This window comes from Notolepis coatsorum, assembly GCF_963971535.1.
Source record: "Notolepis coatsorum genome assembly, chromosome: 6".
Classification (NCBI taxonomy): Eukaryota; Metazoa; Chordata; class Actinopteri; order Aulopiformes; family Paralepididae; genus Notolepis; species Notolepis coatsorum.
In genome coordinates, this window is record NC_140170.1 from 72,581,569 (window position 1) to 72,603,785 (window position 22,217).

General features: G+C 46.5%; 1 protein-coding gene across 1 annotated transcript in view; it reads right to left on the bottom strand.

Moving 5' to 3' along the window:
- The window catches only part of c1ql4b (complement component 1, q subcomponent-like 4b), a gene marked incomplete at both ends in the record, with an annotated part of 108,757 nt that extends 88,512 nt beyond the window's left edge, over positions 1-20,245 (bottom strand). Inside the window, one exon of the mRNA XM_084317568.1 lies at positions 19,691-20,245. Coding sequence (XP_084173694.1) covers positions 19,691-20,245 — 555 coding nt within the window. The remainder of the gene's footprint in view (positions 1-19,690) is intronic.
- Between the last annotated feature and the right edge of the window lie 1,972 nt (positions 20,246-22,217).

Here is a 22,217-nt window from a genome sequence, read left to right on the forward strand (position 1 = left end):
GTTGAAACGCACAGTGGTCCAGCAGGTCCATTGTCCATGCATGTCCAGTTGTCCACACTGCATCATATAGCTTGTTGTTAACCAACAACGGCAACAAGTACTGTGAAGAGCTGTGTCTTTGCCCATTTCCCTCGTCAAACAGCCTGCAAACTACCTGGCGTTCTATCGCCCTGCTCTAAGACAAACTCTAACCTTAACCAACTTTGAAAGAGTGCCTAAGCTTAGTTAACCGTCGAAAGAACTTGCCTTCACGCTCTAGAGAAATGCGGCAGGAGAAATGCGGCAGGAGTGAGTCACTTCCTGTTCAGGAAAACGAGTAATTTTTATTTTATATATTAACGTTATATTGTGCATTGGAAACACAAACATACTTAAAATGAGTAAATATTATTCATTTTAAACATGTTTATATATTTATAGGGCTATAAAAACAAAAACAAAAAAGTTTTTTTTTCTTCTTCTCTCATTTAACCACTTTGATTGCCATGGGTTAAATTCATGATATACCATAGATTGCCAGCTCTATTTGTCTATGGAGAAGTACCCCTTCTTTGCATGGCTATAACTTTTTAAATTCTATTGCTACATTGCCATTATTAGGGCCCATTCAAAGTCCTATATGTATTGTTCATTGTGTAGCAACGTTAAACTTTTTCATTCACATATTCATAGTAAAGTATGGTCACCTGTTTTCATCTCTTTCTGCAGCTTTCTCCAGAACGTGATCTATAGCCCCAAATGCATTATATTGATGATGAAATACAGTTTGATGGCAATCGGGGCGATATAAAAAAATTCAATTGGACGTACTTCTAGAATGATCTACGTATGATCTGATGATGACCGGATGGGCGGGGATCGGTTATAATTCCGTGGCAGCGTTATATCATTCATCTAGTGTGGGTCATATGTTCATCATAACAGTTTATATGGAACACGTTCAAAAATAACGCTGAATCTTACCGTATCCTCCTCGCGCCGTTGAACGATCAGCGTGGTGTAGACCGTTTTCGATTATGGGATGTTTATCCTGATGAACCATTTCCAGCTTGTATAATACTATATACGTCCTAATAACGTGTTTATTGAGTTAGAGATGGCGCCGCACCGAACGGCTGCCTGTCTGTGCGCTCCGTCGATGACTGTGTTTACTTTTGTTAATAATTTATAGTTTTTAGAGTTTTGTTCGTTACCAACTGTTGGTGCATTTAATGTATATGACCGTCAGTCACTCATAGACATTGGATTACGGGAAACTTACCAACTGGATTACTCACTGGACCAGCTTTCCGAACCGCATCATGGCCTGAAGAAATTCTCCCGGAGATTAGGACCAGATCCTTTGTTCCTAGATCCCAGGAAAAGAGGACCCAGACGACGAGGAAAGAGGGCTGGGATCCGTAACAGGCTGAGATCCAGACGCCACCGTACACCACTGCCCAGTATATTGCTAGCCAATGTACAATCAATTGACAATAAACTGGATGACATCCGAGCAAGGATTCAATATCAAAGAGACGTTAGGGACTGCAACGTCCTCTGCTTCACCGAAACATGGCTCACACCGGAGGTTCAGACCACGCGATTCAACCGGCAGATCACTTCTTTATCATCGCAAGGATCGGACATCAGCAGAGTCGGTAAACAACGTGGAGGAGGTATTGCCTTCATGTTTAACAAAAATTGGAGCGATCCAACTAACGTGAAGGAATTATCCAACCCACTGCTCCCCAGAACTGGAATATATAACCATCAAGTGTCGTCCTTTCTTCCTCCCGAGGGAGTTAACGGCGATCGTCCTGATCGGAGTGTATATTCCACCGCAAGCCAGCAACAAGGTTGCGCTCCTCCAGACTCCACGACGAGGTAAATAGAATACAAGTGGCGAATGTTAACGCCGCCATTTTAGTGCTGGGAGATTTCAATAGCGCCAATCTGGAAAGGTATTGCCTGACTTATATCAGCATGTGACTTGCAACACCAGAGGCGGTAACATCCTAGATCACTGTTACACGCAATTAAAGGTGGCTACAAGGCTCATTCTGATAGTGGCTTGGTAAATCAGATCACGCGTCCATCTTTCTTTCACCAAAGTACAAACAGAGAATTAAAAGTACTCCTGTAGTCTCGCGAGAGGTGCAGAAATGGATTTGACGTCAGAGGAGACGCTCCGGTCAGTGTTTCACTACACAGACTGGAATGTGTTCCGCGACACAGATAACATTAATGTCTACACGGAAACAGTGCTGGACTATGTTTGTACTAGGGTGAAAGAAACAATCCCCACTACCAAATGAAAGTTTACCCAAATCAAAAACCCTGGGTAGACAAATCCGTCCGTGAAGCTCTGAGAGAGCGCACCAAAGCATACAACGACGGCCTAGTGGCAGGCAACATGAATGACCACAAGATGGCGCGATACAACGTAAGGAGGACAGTGTCAGAGGCCAAACGGCGCTACAGGGATAAATTGAACTCCAGTTTGAACAAGCTGACTCTAGAGCTATGTGGCAGGGGCTCAAAACGATGACAGACTACAAAGGCGCCTCCCTCAAACTGAACAGTGACATCTCCTTAGCAAATGACCTCAATACCTTCTATGCGAGGTTGATGCTGGTAATAACAAACACCAGCTCACAAGCCTCGGCAATGGGGGGGGGGGGGGGTCGGCTGCTGATGGAGGCGCAGTGTTCAGGGTAACAGAGCATGAGGTGAGGCGGACCTTTAAAAAAGTGAATATCAGGAGGCAGCAGGTCCGGACGGCATCCCCGCCGCGTCCTAAAAGTCTGTGCCGACCAACTGGCCCCAGTATTCACTGACATATTTAACCTGTCCTTAGAACAGGCTGTCATCCCCACCTGCCTGAAGAAGTCCACTATTATCCCTGTACCCAAAAAATCCAAGCCTGCTTGCCTCAACGACTACCGCCCTGTAGCTCTCACCTCCATAGCCATGAAGTGCTTTGAGAGCTAGTAAAGGGCTACATCTGCTCCTCCCTCCCATCAACATGGACCCCCTGCAATTTGCATACCGCCCCAACAGGTCCACGGAGGACGCCATAGCCATGTGCTGCACACAGCAGCATCACACCTGGACAAGAGGCAGGGGAACTATGTGAGAATGCTATTCATCGACTACAGCTCGGCATTCAATACCATAGTCCCCTCCATACTCATAGCCAAGCTCAGGGACCTGGGCTTGGGCTATGACCTCTGCCAGTGGGTCTTGGACTTCCTGACTGTCAGACCCAGGTGGTGAGAGCAGGCAACTGCACCTCCTCATCCATCACCCTCAACATAGGGGCCCCCCAGGGCTGTGTTCTGAGTCCCCTCCTCTACTCCCCTGTACACACACAACTGTGTGGCTCAGCGGAGTAGCAATACAATCATCAATTTGCTGACGACACAGTGGTGGTGGGCCTGATCTCTGCCAACGACGAGAGGCCTACCTGGAAGAGGTCAAGGTCCTGGCGGGATGGTGCCAGGAAAACAGCCTCTCCCTGAACGTCAGCAAAACAAAGAGATGATTGTGGACTTCAGGAGGTCGGGGGTCAAGGACTACAGCCCCCTCAGCATCGACGGGGCACCGGTTGAGAGAGTCAACAGCTTTAAGTACCTCGGAGCCTACATATCCGAGGACTTGACATGGACCACACACATTGACAGTGTTGTGAAGAAGGCACGACAACGCCTCTACTTCCTCAGGCGCCTAAGGAAGTTCCAAGTCAGCCAGAAGATCCTTAAGAACTTCTACTCATGTACAATAGAGAGCATCTTGACCGGCAACATCACCTCCTGGTTTGGGAATAGCACTGCACAAGACCGAAGCAGACTACAAAGAGTGACACGTTCAGCCGAACGCACAATTGGAGGGGGGCTCCCCACCCTCCAGAACATTTACTACAAGCGTTGCAAGGGCAAGGCTAAGAGAATCATTAAAGACTCCAGTCACCCGAACAACTGCCTCTTTGAACTGCTGCGGTCAGGCAAGCGATACCGGAGTCTCAAGGCGAGCACAGAAAGACTCAGAAGAAGCTTCTATCCCCAGGCCATCAGGCTGCTAACGAACAATGAATGAACACTACACAACAACAACCACCAAACGCACATAGCACACACATCCACACGCACACACTCACTTTAAACAAACACACTGTAGCACCCACTCCACACACTTTATAGCACACACCCACTTTAAACAAACACACTGTAGCACCCACTCCCCACACTTTATATTTATGGATGAAGGATTGCACTACAACTCGGACACCTACTGTAAATTGTACCTAAATTGTACCTCATCCATTTCTGCTTTGCACTAGATAGTACTGTACATTAGTACACTGCATAGTATTGTGTATTGTATATTATATGGTAACTCAGAACATTGTACATATGTCTATACCGAACACTGTGACCTAATTTTTCTTCTTCTAAATTCATGCTATATTATGTTATTATGTTATTGATACTATCTGTCTAGCACAGTCTCTGGAGCGTAACAGTAAGAAGCATTTTGTATGAAAGTATTCTGTACTTCTGTATGACAACTATTAAAGAACTAGGGCGAGCGATTGATCATCCAGTGTGTTGAGATGGAGTCCGGCTACCGGACGCGAGTGCCCGGAGCTCATATGGATGAGCACTTCCTGTTTGGGGCGCCCCTCCCTCTTGGCCGATCTGCCGATCGGCCACCAGATGGCGCTCTCGAACCGTTAGACAGTTGGTGGGAGCCCACCAGCACATCTCAGGGCTCCGGAAAGAAAATATGATTTCGATCACAGATTTTTGAAATATGATATCAAAGACGAGTTACGGCGTCCTCGGCACCTTTAGTATGGCTCTGATGACGTGAAAAAGCGTTTTCCGGCAATCAAAGTGTTAACAGGTGGGTCGGCACCCTAGCGCCCCCGGTGGCCAGCCGCCACTGGCGTGAGCGATCGGACTTATCCAAACCACGTCTCGGCTGTGGTTGGCCAGGACAGATCAAACCACGTCTCGGCTGTGGTTGGCCAGGACAGATCAAACCACGTCTCGGCTGTGGTTGGCCAGGACAGATCAAACCACGCCTCGGCTGTGTTGGCCAGGACAGATCAAACCACGCCTCGGCTGTGGTTGGCCAGAACAGACACGGGCATGTCCGTACGTGTTGTTTGCCGTGCAGGGGGTCTTCTTGCGATGTGTGTTGACACAGCTAGTGCCCCTTACGTGTCTAAAACCCAGAGTGTCAGTGTGACTGAAAATGATTTGTTCCATGTCCATAAGGTTTATTTTTTCCTTTAGATTGCTTTTCTCTTACTCTCTTTTAACTCTTCCTCTCATCTGTCTTCTTATGTGGATCTGATCCACCTCTCTCTCTCTCTCTCTTTCTTTCTTTCTCTCTCTCTCTCTCTCTCTCTCTCTCTCTCTCATCTCTCTCTCTCTCTCTCCTCCTCTCTCTCCCTCCCTCTAGCTCTCTCTCTCTGTCTCGCTGTCTCTCTCTCTCTCTCTCTCCTCTCTCTCTCTCTCTCTCTCTCTCTCTCTCTCTCTCTCTCTCTCTCTCTCCCCCTCTCTCTCCCCGCCCCCCCCCCCCCTCTCTCTCTCTCTCTCTCTCTCTCTCTCTCTCTCTCTCTCTCTCTCTGTCTCTCTCTCTGTCTGCTCCTCTCTGAATATCCATCCATCTTCCTCCTCTCCCCTGATCTCTCTGTCGCCCTCTTGTCTGCGCTGCCTCCTCAGCAGTGATCCCTCCCAGTGTCTAATCCCAGCTCCTCTGACGTGGATCAACTTTATCTGTGTGTCTGTGTGACACCACGCCTCAACACACTGACACGTGCACACACACACACACACACACACACACACACACGTACAAGGACATGCACACATGTGCACACACACACATGCACGTACAAGGACACGCACACATGTGCACACACACACACACGCACGTACAACGACACGCACACATGTGCACACACTCACACACACGCGCATGCACACACACACGCGCGCACTTACAAGGACACGCACACATGTGCACACGCACACATGCACACAAGCACACGCACACATGTACACACATGCATGCACAAGCACCAGTGATGCCGGTAACGCGTTACTAAGTAACGCGTTATTGTAATCTGATTACTTTCCCCGAAAATAGTAATCTAACGCGTTAATCTTTAAAAGCCAGTAATCTGATTGCAGTTACTTGTCCAAGTGGCTGTGCATTACTATTTCGTTACTATCTCATCATAAATTCATAATGCAGGCGGAATGCAGTATTTTATTTCGTTTTCGACAGTCAAAAATACATTTTGAGCTGTTTTTCTTATTATTATTATGGAGTGACGTGGTGTGGCAGTGAAAGGGTTACACAAGAATGTGTCCCCGCGGCGTGACTGGACTCTCTGTCTGTGAGTGACTCTGCTTTGGCCCAATCACATTCCCCATCCACAGTCTGCGAATCAGAGGCAGAGTAGGGCGGGTCTTCACAGCACGTCATGTGACATATGTGCCAATCGTGTGACAGCAGGGCTCCGTTGTTATGTTCGTCTGAGAATTCATTTACAAAACGCTTGTCTAAACGAAGTGAAACCGCAAGAAGACTTTTGCGGTTTCTGTTCAGACTTCCACCCCAAAACGCTCGTTTAAACGTAGCCTCAGTCAAAATACTGTCCACCGCTAAAAACAGCACATCCAATTGCATTGAAAGCATCTGGAATCACAACACTAGCCGACGCTTCGACTATGAATTGAAAATGGGGGACCCTGATGTAAACAAGACAAACGTCTTTCTCTGGTCTGCATCCCCTTAACAATTGTGTGTATTGAGCCGTACTGTATATTGTACCCATTCTGCAATCTGTTAAATAAAGTTTTCATTCATTCATTCATTCAGGTACAGGAGGACTTTCCCTATTGATTAATGTATATTTGATGGTGGCAGAGCAAAAGCTCTTATTTGCCAGATTTACAGTTAATTTACATGTTAAAGAGAGACTGATTGTATGTTTATAGAGAGACATTTATAAAAACAATTTAATAGTTACAGTTGATATAATTGAATAGTTCAGCCTGCATTTGTTAGATGTGAATAGATACACTGGTTTTGTACAACCACTGGCTGGCTGCTCTAATGCTGTGAGCATCATAGACTGTTGCTTTACCATACTTGATGGTACAGAAGCTGAAGCACTAGTTTAACAATTTACGTTATGTGCAGAGAAACAAGTTAAAAACAATTTCAATAAAGCGTTTAAAAAAAACTGTTGGGGGAACGACGACGACTTCGTAACCTAGTTACTTTCAAAGTAACTAAGTTACTCTGATAATCAAGTAATCAATAAAGTAACTTGGATTACTTTTTAAAGGAGTAATCAATAATCAGTAATCGGATTACTTTTACAAGTAATCTGTGGCATCACTGACAAGCACACACACACGCATGCACACACACCCACACAGACGCATGCACACGCAAGCACACCACACATGCACGTACAAGCTCACACACGCACATCTATGAAGGCTAGTTACACATTAATTCTCAAACATCTATGAATAAATCTGTCATTATTACATTTGATTGTGGTCCCGGAATTATAAACAACAGGCGTCGTCAAAAAAAACAGACAGACAAAATCGCCCGGCTGGCTAGAATGACTCAGTCTACAAATATTTATAAGCTTTACAAACTTCTCCCAAGGTTGTTCCTAATCATATTGGCCCGGTTGGTTTGCTCAGGGATACTTGTCTATTCACAGCAAAGTGGCACCAGAATGGAGTGAACCTACCAGGGCAGGATTGGCACTGAATTGGGTTAAATAATTTAGTTGATGGAAAAGATAATTAATAGGGAAGAAGCCGATAGTCAAGCTAGAGGGTGTGTGTATATGAGTGTGTGTGTGTGTGTGTGTGTGTGTGTGTGTGTGTGTGTGTGTGTGTGTGTGTGTGTGTGTGTGTGTGTGTGTGTGTGTGTGTGTGTTTGTGTGTGTGTGTGTGTGTGTGCGTGCGTGCGTGCATGCGTGAGGGGGGGGGGGGGGCACAGGTGGAGGGGAGAAGATCTCATCTAAAGGTTATTAAATATTTAACAGCAGGAGAGGACAGGAATGACAATATCTGTGACGACAAACCAAGTCCTCCAATTATACGAGTCATTCCACCTCCTGTGTCTATTATGTACCTCCTGTCAAATCAATGAACAGGGAGGATAACTTCTTCTACTTCTTCTCCTACTACTTCTTCTTCTTCTCCTCCTCTTTTTCCTTCTTCTTCTTCTTCTTCTTCTTCTTCTTCTTCTTCTTCTTCTTCTTCTTCTTCTTCTTCTTCTTCTTCTTCTCCTCCTCCTCCTCCTCCTCCTCCTCCTCCTCCTCCTCCTTCTTCTTCTTCTTCTTCTTCTTCTTCTTCTTCTTCTTCTTCTTCTTCTTCTTCTTCTTCTTCTTCTTCTTCTTCTTCTTCTTCTTCTTCTTCTTCTTCTTCTTCTTCTTCTTCTTCTTCTTCTTCTTCTTCTTCTTCTTCTTCTTCTTCTTCGTTAAAGAAACAACCCGTGTTAATAAAGAGGACTTATTATGTATCGGCCATGGCTGCCACACCCACCCAAGAGGATTAAAAGATTATTATATATTTTTAATGTTTACAAATTGGGTAGAACATTAGGTAAGCAGTGTTCCTGGTTCCAAAAAAAAACCACAACCAGCTAACTGATTAATTAAAGCCAATTAATTTATTGTGTCTCAACATCACAAAGGGCGTTGATTCTGAACAGCTTGTTAATCTGAAGACTAAATTACATCATATTTTACATAACCTTACATTATGTGTGCGTGAGTGAAGAAATCAAAAAAGGTTTTTAATATGTACTATACTATACTATACATATTACTACTGTACTACAACACAGTTACTACTGAAAAATTACTACTGTTTATTTTTCTCATATTTTCATATTCAGTTAATTATATTGTTTACACAGTTTATTTTTTCTCATATTTTTATATTCAGACCCCCCCCCTCCCCCATGTTGCTGTTATGATGCCTGAATTCCCCCAAGGGAATCAATAAAGAAATATCTTATAATATCTTATACTACCATACATATAGTATACAGTATGTATACTATACCATACATATAGTATACAGTATATATAGTACTACTCCATACATATAGTATACAGTTATATAGTATACACATATATGTATAGTTGTGTACAGTTAGGTATAGTTGAGTGCAGTTGGGTATAATTGGTATAGTTGGTATAGTTGGTATAGTTGAGTACAGTTGGGTATAGTTGGTATAGTTGAGTACAGTTTGGTATAGTTGAGTACAGTTTGGTATAGTTGAGTACAGTTTGGTATAGTTGGTATAGTTGAGTACAGTTTGGTATAGTTGGTATAGTTGAGTACAGTTGGGTATAGTTGGTATAGTTGAGTACAGTTTGGTATAGTTGAGTACAGTTGAGTACAGTTTGGTATAGTTGAGTACAGTTTGGTATAGTTGGTATAGTTGAGTACAGTTTGGTATAGTTGGTATAGTTGAGTACAGTTTGGTATAGTTGAGTACAGTTTGGTATAGTTGGTATAGTTGAGTACAGTTGGGTATAGTTGGTATAGTTGAGTACAGTTTGGTATAGTTGAGTACAGTTTGGTATAGTTGAGTACAGTTTGGTATAGTTGGTATAGTTGAGTACAGTTTGGTATAGTTGGTATAGTTGAGTACAGTTGGGTATAGTTGGTATAGTTGAGTACAGTTTGGTATAGTTGAGTACAGTTTGGTATAGTTGGTATAGTTGTGTACAGTTGGGTATAGTTGGTATAGTTGAGTACAGTTTGGTATAGTTGGTATAGTTGAGTACAGTTGGGTATAGTTGGTATAGTTGAGTACAGTTGGGTATAGTTGGTAGACCTATAGTTGAGTACAGTTGGATATAGTGTGCGACAGTGGCTCACGAGGAGGGGGGACAGTGGCGCGGGAGGTAGAGCAGTCGTCTGGTAATCCGGAGGTTCCTGGTTCGATTCCCGCTCCTCCCGGGCAGCGTGTCGAAGTGTCCTTGAGCTAATCCCTAACTGCTCCTGATGAGCAGGTTGGCACCTTGCATGGTTGCCTCTGCCGTCGGTGTGTGAATGTATGAGTGAATGATTAAAATGTGAGGAACAAATTTTAAAGTGGAGTCGCTGTTTGAAAAGGACTCATACCCCACCGGCTTCCCACCCACGACAATTGTGTTTGTAGGGATGACTGACCAAGCCAGAGGTACCGCTGACAGAGGCTCATTTGTAATAAATATAAAAATGTTGGCATAGGAATACTTTCCATTATGACGTCTACAATACACAAACCCCCATAACCCCTCGTCAATACACAAACCGCCTTAACCCCTCCTCAATACACAAACCCCCTTAACCCATCCTCAATACACAAACCACCATAACCCCTCCTCAATACACAAACCCCCTTAACTCCTCTGTATCCTGTCAAGACGTTGCCTTCACAGCAGAATCCCTGTGAGACCTATTCTAAAGCTGACGACATTTTGTGCAGTTCAAGATAGAAATCCTCTAATGGCTGGTTCAACTTATTGACGCATACAGTGTCAGTCTGTCATGAATAAACACGAAGCAAGCTCGGCGGCAGGCGTCTCAGTAAGGAGCATATTGCTGTCAGAACGTGTAGCGTGTAAATTATGTGTAGAGGAACCTCCATTTGTACCATTAAACACTCAGCCCCATCTCACTTGTCTGGCAGCGATACAAAGGGAGTTCTTCTTCTGTGGTAATCCCCTGGATGTTGGCAGCACACATGTCAAAATCACACCCCCTCTTCAGAGTTAGGCTTCGATACCTCAGGCTTGTCATGGATCTCCAGATGGAGGCTTTCAAGGCTTCCTCAGACATTTTAACCCCCTTGTTTATTTATTAGTGGTAAAGCTGGAGGTCCTCTGAGAACAGCGAGCCAGCTGGTGCATTTTGGCTTCAGTCCACAGAGACGCGAAAGAACGCTATCTGTCTGTCTGTCTGTCTGTCTGTCTGTCTGCCTGTCTGTCTGTCTGTCTGTCTGTCTGTCTGTCTGTCTGTCTGTCTGTCTGTCTGTCTGTCTGTCTGTCTGTCTGTCTGTCTGTCTGTCTGTCTGTCTGTCTGTCTGTCTGTCTGTCTGTCTGTCTGTCTGTCTGTCTGTCTGTCTGTCTGTCTGTCTGTCTGTCTGTCTGTCTGTCTGTCTGTCTGTCTGTCTGTCTGTCTGTCTGTCTGTCTGTCTGTCTGTCTGTCTGTCTGTCTGTCTGTCTGTCTGTCTGTCTGTCTGTCTATCTATCTATCTATCTATCTATCTATCTATCTATCTATCTATCTATCTATCTATCTATCTATCTATCTATCTATCTATCTATCTATCTATCTATCTATCTATCTATCTATCTATCTATCTATCTATCTATCTATCTATCTATCTATCTATCTATCTATCTATCTATCTATCTATCTATCTATCTATCTATCTATCTATCTATCTATCTATCTATCTATCTATCTATCTATCTATCTATCTATCTATCTATCTATCTATCTATCTATCTATCTATCTATCTATCTATCTATCTATCTATCTATCTATCTGTGTGTCTGTCTGTCTGTCTGAATCAGGTTATGCAAGTCATAACAGTGTTTTGTTTTCCATATCCGTGAGACACTGTCTGTTTGTCTGTCCTTCTCCTCGTCTCTGTCCTCCAGCAGCAGTTCACTTCCTGTGTCGATGGGGAAATGTTTTGAAAGCTTTCCGATGATATCCAGAGAAAATAGATTTTTACATTATTAAACGGGTCGATAGTTCTTATCCAATCGAGAATGAGATGTTGATGAATGAGTTATTCAACTATAATTCTCCTCTCAGTGAATAACAATTAGCATGGTTATTGTTATCTTATTGTTATCTGGTTATTGTTAACTTATTGTTATCTGGTTATTGTTATCTTATTGTTATCTGGTTATTGTTATCTTATTGTTATCTGGTTTTTGTTATCGTATTGTTATCTTATTGTTATCTTATTGTTACCTGGTTCTATATCGTACTAGCTGCCGCTCAGCATCAATCTGCACATATCTCACTCCAGTGACGTGCACTGAATAAAAACTTCACAAATGCACCTTTACATACCAGCATCCGTCTGGCCACACCCCCATCTGCTACCTACATAAGCAGGGGTGGGGCCACACATTCATCTTCTTCTCAAATTTCACCCCAAGAGAGTGCCTGTATACCAATCACTTGACGTGGGAAAGAAAGTATTTAGCTGAAGAAAGGAACAAGGAGATACGTTGACGTTATATCTTTATTTTCTCTCTCACTATTTTCGAGAAAATACGGCGATAATGTCTTCGTCACTGGAGTGTCTGGAAGATGATGATCATTCTGACCTCCACCGGCTTTTTCGTATTAGGGGCTCGCGTCGCTGATATACTCCCCACCTGCAGTCCTCCTTGCTGCGGCTGGATAGGTATTGAACCTCCGGTTATACAGCTGGACTGTGGGAGGCACCGGCTGTTGTGAGAAACTGGTTGCTTCCGAGCTGGGTGAGTAATGTTTTGCTTGCGAGCGCCAGTTGTCTGCTAATGCTATGGGGGTTAGCTGACAATTTTACGAAGGCCGGCCCCAGATTGGGGTCCTCTGCCCGGCTTCTTAGGCGGCGGACGGAGGATCCTGGTCTGACGCCCATGATGGTCAAACTAGTGGGCCGCGACCGAGACCTGGTTTGAACCCGGGATTCTCTGGACAAGCGTATGTTTCTCTGTCCCGTGCAGGCCCCATCTTTCACATGAATGTGAGAGTACACCCTAAACACGAGGAAATGTGGGTATGGATCTTCTTTATCGGTAGTTCCATGCTCAAGTCGGCTGCAGCCCGAATGGGAATTGTGCAGACTCCGCTGTATGTCTGGTAAATCACAGTTGAAAACTGTGTTTGACATTTCTTTTTCTCTTCTCTCTTAGGATGAGGAGGGTTTCAGGCGGCGGCCTGTCTGAAGTGTGGCTTGTTATGTCGTTGTGTACAGTTCAGGTGATAGCTGCTTAGCTTGCGTGCTAGTTGTGGCCTACTGTTAGCCAGTCAGCTGTTAGCTGCGGCGCTAGCTCGTTGTGTTCACTAGGCTAGGAAACGTTAGCTTGTTGCTATCAGTCGGGCGGCTGTTAGCTTAATGCTACACTGTTGAACGTTACTGTGAGTATAACATGCCTTAAACACTCTGACTACGACGTCATCTTTGACAGAGGATGTTAGTCGACCCTACACCAGGTGCCATGCCAGCGAGGACTTCATCAACATGGGGAACGGCGGCTGGGTGGCGTAGCGGACATTACCCTCTTCACCAATGCAGGAGATGCCGGGTTCGACTTCGGTGTCCCGTTAACCAGTGTTGCAGTCCTCTCGGCCTGCGCTCAGGGTGGAGTAGGTGGACGGGGTATTGTTTAGGGTTTCCCTGACTCCTCGCCTTACAGGTCTGTTGAGTCATGGGTTTCCCCCCGTCATAGGGGTACGTCGCTCACCGTCCCCTCTTATGAAGTGTGGTTGACGGGGTGGTGTTTCCCTCAGCCGCGTCGCATGGGGCCCATGTCCGTATTATTTTTTCTTTTTCTGAAAAATTTTAAATAAAAAAAGCGGCTTCTTGTCGTTCCCCAGGCGGCTTGGAGGAACGGTATCTGGTGTCTTGTTAGACTATCCATTGATGTGTTTTGGGTCTCGACGTGTACATAGTGCTGGCTCTGGGTGTTTCTGATAGGAATCACGCATGAGGCTGGTGCGCCTTGGTTGCTCGTTATTAAAACGCCGTTTTTATAGGGCAACTGGGATGGAGTTTTTCTCTTCCGAGCGCCAGTTTACTAGGTTGTCTCGACGAATTCTCGTTCATATCTGGGGGATGTTAACGGAATAGATCAAAGCATAGGTAGAGGGGTCTCACGCCCTTGGGGTGGGCCACTGAGCGTGGTACGAATAGGACCGTCTGGGTGGCGCCCTCTATAATGTTTTAGATCGACACGCGTACCTACCCGCTCTCCTGGAGTGGGGATGTCGGCGTGATTAGGGCACAGGACTGGGTCTGGTCACGCTGGTCCAGGTCAGTTAACCTGTTGTCCGCCGGGGACGCAGATCTTCTGTTCTGGTACCCTGAGGGACTTGTGCTTTTTTCAGGGGGAAAAATGCTGGGTCGGCCCGGGTGTCACAGGGTTGGGTGTTATGGAGACACTGTTGTTTGGTACATGTTGTACCTTGTGCTGTCATGAAGGGGCTTGGTTCTCCATTCTTTTCGCCCCTCTCTTCTCCCGCTTACGCATGGCTGAGAGGGGGCTGTTGAGGTGGTCTTTATAGAACTCCTCTGGCATCCCTGTGTGCTTCCCGGTCCGCCAGGCCCGGTCCGAAGTTGTTTTCATCGACCGTAGGCCTGGGATAACCCCTTTTTGAAAACTGAAACACTTGTACTGCGGTATAGCCAGTGTATACCCGCAGGTGTGTTTTGGAGTTTTTTTCCTGAGGGGTTATAGGAACAACCACTGCATGTTGAACCAAGAGGGTGGTTGATTCTCTGGTGTGTTGGAGCGGAGTCAACTCCCGGGTTACCCGGTTGAGTGTGCCCCTGCACGTTCATGACGTCTGCCAATCGTGTCAGCCTTCTCTGCCTCGGCCCCTCTAGAGCATCAGGGTTTTTTGGTGGAGGCTTTGACATGGTGCTCAACAATGCCAGCATACGCCCCTTCCGCCGGGGTGCTGTTTTTAGTTGACCCCTTTGGCACCTGTCTCGTCCGCAGTGCTCCATGCTCGGGTCAAGTGCCTGCTGCCTGGATTGAGGGATCGGCCTCTTCTGGAGGTCGTCTCCCCGGTGCGCTGCCTGCTCCCGCTGTAGTGTAGCCTCTTGAGTGCTTCGAGTTACAGCCATGCTGACTGCCTGAGTATGCCAGGGTCAGTGTGCCAGGCGGCGTGCTAGTGGGGGGAAGGGCCTGCTCTTGGATGGGCCCTGTCCAAATACGCTGGTGATGTGGGGGGCGGTGTCACTAGTGACCGCCTGGTGAGGTCTTGATGCTGTGGCGTCATTGGCCTCTCCGGGCCCCCTTTTTCCGGGGGGATCCAGTCCCTTCTGGGTCTGGGTCTTCCTTCGCGCTCCGCTGCTACGGCCTTGCCACGGGGTTGAGTTTGCTCTTGACCCCGTGATTTTGCGGGCGGTAACGAGGTTTGTTCTTTCCGTTCATTCCCTGGTGGCATGCGGGTTGTGCGTGTGCGTAGTCGTGGGGTCAAGCCACGGTCTGCTCACCCTGTGCGTTGAGTTGCTCGAGTTCCTCTTCGCACGGTCGGATCCGTCTCCCTCCCGTCCTCCAATAGGGAGGGTATCGGGGGGCTCGGTCCTTCCCGGTTCTGATGGTTGTGGGGGGCCTCAGTGGGGTACATTTGTCGAGCTTCAGCTCCCGCTCAGCTCCTGTTGTGCAGATTGACGCTGAGCGGCAGCTAGTACGATATAGAACGATAGGTTATGAATATAACCGTAGTTCTATGAGTACTAGTGACGCTCAGTGTCTAGACGCCACTGCGGCCTTTGATCTTGCCTTGTGGTGAAATTATTGAGAAGGAGATGAGTGTGTGGCCCCACCCCTGCTTATGTAGGTAGCAGATGGGGGTGTGGCCAGACGGATGCTGGTATGTAAAGGTGCATTTGTGAAGTTTTTATTCAGTGCACGTCACTGGAGTGAGATATGTGCAGATTGACGCTGAGCGTCACTAGTACTCATAGAACTACGGTTATATTCATAACCTATCGTTATTGTTATCTTATTGTTATCTGGTTATTTTTCCTTATTGTTATCTGGTTATTGTTATCTTATTGTTATCTGGTTTTTGTTATCTTATTGTTATCTTATTGTTATCTTATTTATTGTTGTCTTATTGTTTTTCAGTTTTTCTTGTCAATGCTATAATTGTTGAGTAAACTCTATTTCCACAAATACACACTACCATGTAGTGGCAGAATTGATATTGCAACACTGGGTGGCATTGGATCAAAATGCTCTTACCCAGAACATACAATAGGATTACTCAAAATAGTTGTTCAAATAAATTGGCAAAGAGTTGCGGAGCTAGAGTTGGTCCCACAAGGACCATGCTGACACTTAATCAAATATTGCTACTGTTAAAAGTGAGAGACCTGACATGACTTCTTATGCCCCCCATCTCTCTCTCTCTCTATCTCTCTCTGTCTGTCTCTCTCTCTCTATCTCTCTGTCTCTCTATCTCTGTCTCTCTCTCACTGTCCGTCTCTCTCTTTCTCTCTCTCTCTATGTCTGTCTCTCTCTCTCTTTTTCTCTCTCTGTCTGTCTGTCTCTCCTTTCTCTGTCTTTGTGTGTGTCTCTCACTCTCTCTGTCTGTCTCTCTTTCTCTCGCTCTCTCCCTCTGTCTGTATCTCTCTCTCTCTCTCTCTCTCTCTCACACACACACACACACACACACACACACACACACACACACACACACACACACACACACACACACACACACACACACACACACACACACACACACACACACACACGCACACGCGCACACACACACACACACACACACACACACACACACACACACACACACACACACACACACACACACACAGACGGTGTGCAGTGGTGGTCTCAACTCAAGGTTAGAGAGATGGGCTTGTTATACCCATTCATTCCACGGACCGCCATGGAAGACCGGGGAAATTAATTGAATAGCGATTTCCCTGCAATGAATGTACAATGCAACATTGAAGTGCCTTTGAGCAAGGCACTTAACCCTCAACTGTTCCTGGCTTAGTAGCGAGTTCTAAATAATAATAATAATAATTAATTTCATTTATATAGCGCTTCTCAAGGACCCGAAGTCGCTGACAGTAGGCAGGGGAACATAGTAAAACAAAGGAGCAACGCATGTTCAGAACACCATCCCACAGGGGAATAAAGGTTAACCCCCACACACCCTATCACTGTGTGTATTTGACCGTATCAAGAGTGTATTGGAGACATTGGACCCAAATACACACCAAGCTGATCTTAAATGGTAAATGACCTGCATTTATATAACTTTTATCCAGAGCACTTTACAACTTATGCCTCACATTCACCCATTCACTCGCACATCAATACATCGACCATGCAAGGTGAACCTGCTCATCGGGAGCAGTTAGGGGTTAAGTGTCTTGCTCAAGGACACTTCACCACACATGCTGCCCGGGAGGAGCCGGAATCAAACAGGACAGGGAACCTTCTGATTACCAGACGACCCCTCTACCTCCTGAACCACTGTGTACTGTAAATGTGCCGTCACAGTCGAATATATATGTAGTGATGAGATTGTACCACACACACACACACATGCACACGCACACACACACACACACACGCACACACGCACACCGTTGATCAATAGATTGTAAGTTGTCTGCAATATGTCGTCCCCCCCCCCCCCCCCCCCCCCCCCCCCAACTCCCTGGTGTGGCGGGCTCACCCATGCATATCCGCAGACTCTGATCATGGTATTCTATACCACACATCCTGACACACATACGCTACAAACGTGCACGTCCACACACCAGTACGTACATGACTCCACGGACACCAATGATGAAGGACCGCAATGGAAACAAGCCTATGGCTTTATTGTGTTTTCTTAATCCTATTGGTAAATGGTGGGCTGATATATGTATACCTGTTCAATTGTATATGTGTTATGCATTTAAAATCAATAAACTATTCAATCAATCAACCGCCTCACCTGTCCGTTCTTCTTCAGGTCCGCCCACATGCTGGTGCCGTCCCCCTGCCCCTCCTGAGCACGTGGTACTAGGTGAAGTAGTAGATGCGCACACACACACACACACACACACACACACACACACACACACACACACACACACACACACACACACACACACACACACACACACACACACACACACACGCACACCGCCTCACTTCTTCAGGTCCGCCCACATGCTGGTGCCGTCCCCCCGCCCCTCATGACCACGTGGTACTAGGTGAAGTAGACGGGGTGTAACGATACACAAAAACCACGGTTCGGTACGTACCTCGGTTTTGAAGTCATGGTACGGTACGGGTTTTCGGTACAGTGGGGGAAAGTTTGGCTTTCCATGTTCCACTCAGGGGTGATGTAGTGTGCAGTAACTAATTGTACTTGTAGGGCTGTCAACGGATATTCTATATTGAAATTAACAATCGACTTGTAAAGAAAATAATTTTTTTTTATAATTATATTAGATTGTGAAAAAAACAGCCCCCGGTGGGCGGTTAACATACCTTTGTATTTGTTCGGTACACACTACACAGCCGTTCGGTATACGGTACGGTACACACTGAAACGGTTCGGTTCGATACGGATACGTGTACCTTTACACTCCTAGAAGTAGTAGATGCACACACACACACACACACACACACACACACACACACACACACACACACACACACACACACACACACACACACACACACACACACACACATGCACACGCACACCGCCTCACCTGTCCGTTCTTCTTCAGGTCCGCCCACATGCTGGTGCCGTCCCCGCCATAGGCGGCGGGTGAGCTGGACATTAGGGTAGGCTATAGATGGGATGGGACTCGTGCGAAGCGTGCAAAATGTTTCCTTTTTCTTTTTTGCTTGCACGCAAACGGCGCTGTCCAGGTTCTGATTTCATATACACACACACACCCACTAGGCTACTACAGCGAGCCCCACTCATTTCATATAGTGCAAATTAATTGTTCAAATGAAGACATCCAATATGATTAACCATTGTCTTACCTTAATGCAACAAAAAAATGCGACGTTTCGCGCATCAATGATCTTTTCTGCTTTAAGTTTGTCTGTGAGATCACTTTCAATGTGAAGCTGCTTTGAAAACAATGTACATAGTAGCTCTAAAAAGTTTCCACGATTTGATTACTTAACTCTGACTCAGTCTCATCATGCCCTTGTAGAGTAAGCCCTTGGCCTCAGGTGATCCGTGTTATGCCCAAGCGGCATGTAACTTTGAATGGAGTTCCAGGTCTTGGCAGCTCTCACGGAGAGGGCTGATTTGCTAAATGTACTTGTCCTTAATGGAACAGCCAAGTCACCCGCTACAACAGTTCTGGTGAACCTGGAGGTGAAAAATCGGAAAGTGGGGGTGGGGCTAGACCATGGAGGATTTTGAAGACCAGACTGGCATCGGTTAGTTTGATGATGCGGCGTGATTGGTTACTGCCTGCAGTCTGGAATGTTAAACGGCCACCACACCTACTGCCATTGACACCTTGGTTGGCCGACCCTTGCGTATTGTCACCACCGGGCTGCAGCAGCCCACACACACACAATATCGTAGCCTAGGCTGCCTATAATAATGCGCAGACTGGGGCTGCTGGTTTGGGTCAGCATAGCCTCGCCTGGCCTTACATACCCCGCCGCCTATGGTCCTCGCCCCTCATGAGCACATGGTAGGTGAAGTAGTAGATGCACACACACACACACACACACACCGCCTCACCTGTCCGTTCTTCTTCAGGTCCGCCCACATGCTGGTGCCGTACCCGCCCCTCATGACCACGTGGTAGGTGAAGTAGTAGATGCACACACACACACACACACACACACACACACACACACACACACGCACACGCACACGCACACGCACACGCACACCGCCTCACCTGTCCGTTCTTCTTCAGGTCCGCCCACATGCTGGTGCCGTCCCCGCCCCTCATCAGGACATGGTAGGTGAAGTAGTAGATGCCGGGCAGCGGGCAGGTGAACTTGCCGGTGCTCGGCTCGTAGTAGTTCCCCACGTTCGTCACCACGTCGTCGAACCTCAGCACCTCGTTGCCCTCGTGCTGCTTCCTCAGCCCGGCGTAGAAGGCGATCTTGGGGCTGTAGAAGGACGGGACGTAGCCCCCGGGTCCGGGCCCGGGAGGACCGGGTGGTCCGGGTTTGCCGGGCTCCCCGGGGGGCCCCCGGGGGCCGGGCGGGCCCATGGACCCGGGGGTCCTGCGGAACCCGGGCTTGCCCCTACGTCCGGCCAGGTCCGTGGGGTGGGGGTAGACGGCGGTGGCATCCCCCTGTGGGGGGGCGAACGTGTCGCACACCATCTTGCAGCTACCGAGCATCTCGTAGCGGGTGCTCCCTCCTCCTCCTCCTCCTCCTCCGGACCCGCCCCCTTTGGTGGTGTGGACCAATAGGGGGATGGCCACCAGGAGGACCAGGACCATCGCCACGCCGACGCCTGCCCCGATCACGCGCTTCTTGCGGCTGATGCGGGAGGCGGCCAGCGTGAGGAAGTCCTCCTCCCCCTTGGCCGGGACGGTGGAGCCGGCCAGGCTGACCTCAGAGCGGGGAGGAACTAGGGGATTGAGATACTGACGGGGAACGGGGGACTATACGGGGGGGGGGGTAAACGGTCAACTTTAGGGAAGCAGACGGCGAGTTCTCAGGTCAGGAAAAAGGTTTTGTGTTCAATACATTTAGTCCGTATATCTGTTTCCTTTAGATTGAACCTTTTTTTTTACTGCATTTAATGAAAAACAATTAAATAAAATACAATAATTTAAAAATCGAAAAACATCATAATCCTAAAGGTTGTTTTTCCATCCAAAAAGGAACGTATAGTAATTGATTATGGCGGCAGTCTCTCAGGCGTGCGTTGTTTTCTTTCCTTAACACCACTATCAGAGGAGGAGGCTCCAGTGATTCCTCGAAGTGTCTCCGGTGGAGAGCTGTCATGTGGGGTCTACAGTATTCCCACTGGGGTCCATCTCACCAGCGGCAGCACATCTACACAGAAGGGCGCTCGCTTGTCTGTCTGAGAGTGAGTGGAGAAGAACGGGGGAACTGAGAAATCTCTGCTTTTCTCCCTTCCTTCCGTCCCTCCTTCCGACCTTCCTCCCTTCCTCCCTTCCTTCCGCGTTTCTTGTACCAATTTCTTTTTTTTGTTTTAATTGCTCACTGCTGTCTCTTTATTCTCTGGAGAGCAGGTGAGGTAGACTCATCCCACGTCTGCTCATTAGTCCCTCTTATAAGGTTTGTTTTGCGGGACGAAGATCATAGATGAGGGAATTCTGACCAGCAGAGAGAATGCAGAATTTCTTTTGCATTCCTTGTGTGTTTCTCTTGTTTTAATGGAGGCTTTGCATGAATCGGAGAACATATCAGGTTCCCCGGTAAATCAGATATACGTCTTGATCTCTCTATATGGGGGAGAAAGGAGACACACAATAATAACATAAAGCATTAATTTTATAAAAGAATCATACACTTTTTTTTTTCATCAGAAATGATAGCAACATACATTATTTTTAATGAATATAGTCAATTAAATTATGAAAAAGAAAATCTGTTTAGAAATGACATTCAGCATCTTACGATCATTGTGAAAAACTGTGAACAAAAGGACGTTGTATAATAACACCTTCAGTCTCAATATACAGTTCGGAATATATGTCCTGGCTTGTAAAGGTGAGGGTGTGGCATTAGGCTGAATGTGTCACATTATAGGACAATTAGACAAAATAGTAAAATTAATAATAATTTGTCAATAAGTTTCACATCAATAGCATATAGTCCTACTACATTCAAATATCATCTCATCTTGAGCATCATGGCATGTATAGCGATGCTACCCTTATATTTGATTTAATAGGCCATTAATAACTAAACGATTACCAATGAATTAACCTAATTAGAGCTTTTTAGCTAAAACGATCATTTCCTACAAACTGACTCCCTATACAGTCTTGATTTCCGGTGAGCAACGAAAACATAGTTTGCTGTTTTACAAGGCCATCGGCAAACTTTTTTTTACTTTTTTTTTAAAATAGAAATAACGGACATACCTTGTTCTTGCCACCGGTATTGCTGCTCTGTGGGTTTTAATTCTGCAGGTGCTGCTGGTCGCACGGACATCGGTCCTCATCAAGACAGAAATAGATTGAAAGATCCTCCCAAGACTGAGCGCTTATCAGAAGAAGTTGCGCTACATTAGTCTCTCTGGTCGAACTCAGGTCATTAGTTTGAGTCCTTCTTCCACCTTTTAGCCCAAATCTTACTTGTGACGTGAATCGTGATGACCTTAGATTTCAACCGCTCAGCGCGGCGCGTCTCGGCAGGAACGCGCTGACAGTCACCACACCGCTCCTCAAAGTAGCACCACCACCTCCTTATTATTCACTTTTACGCGTTGGAAAC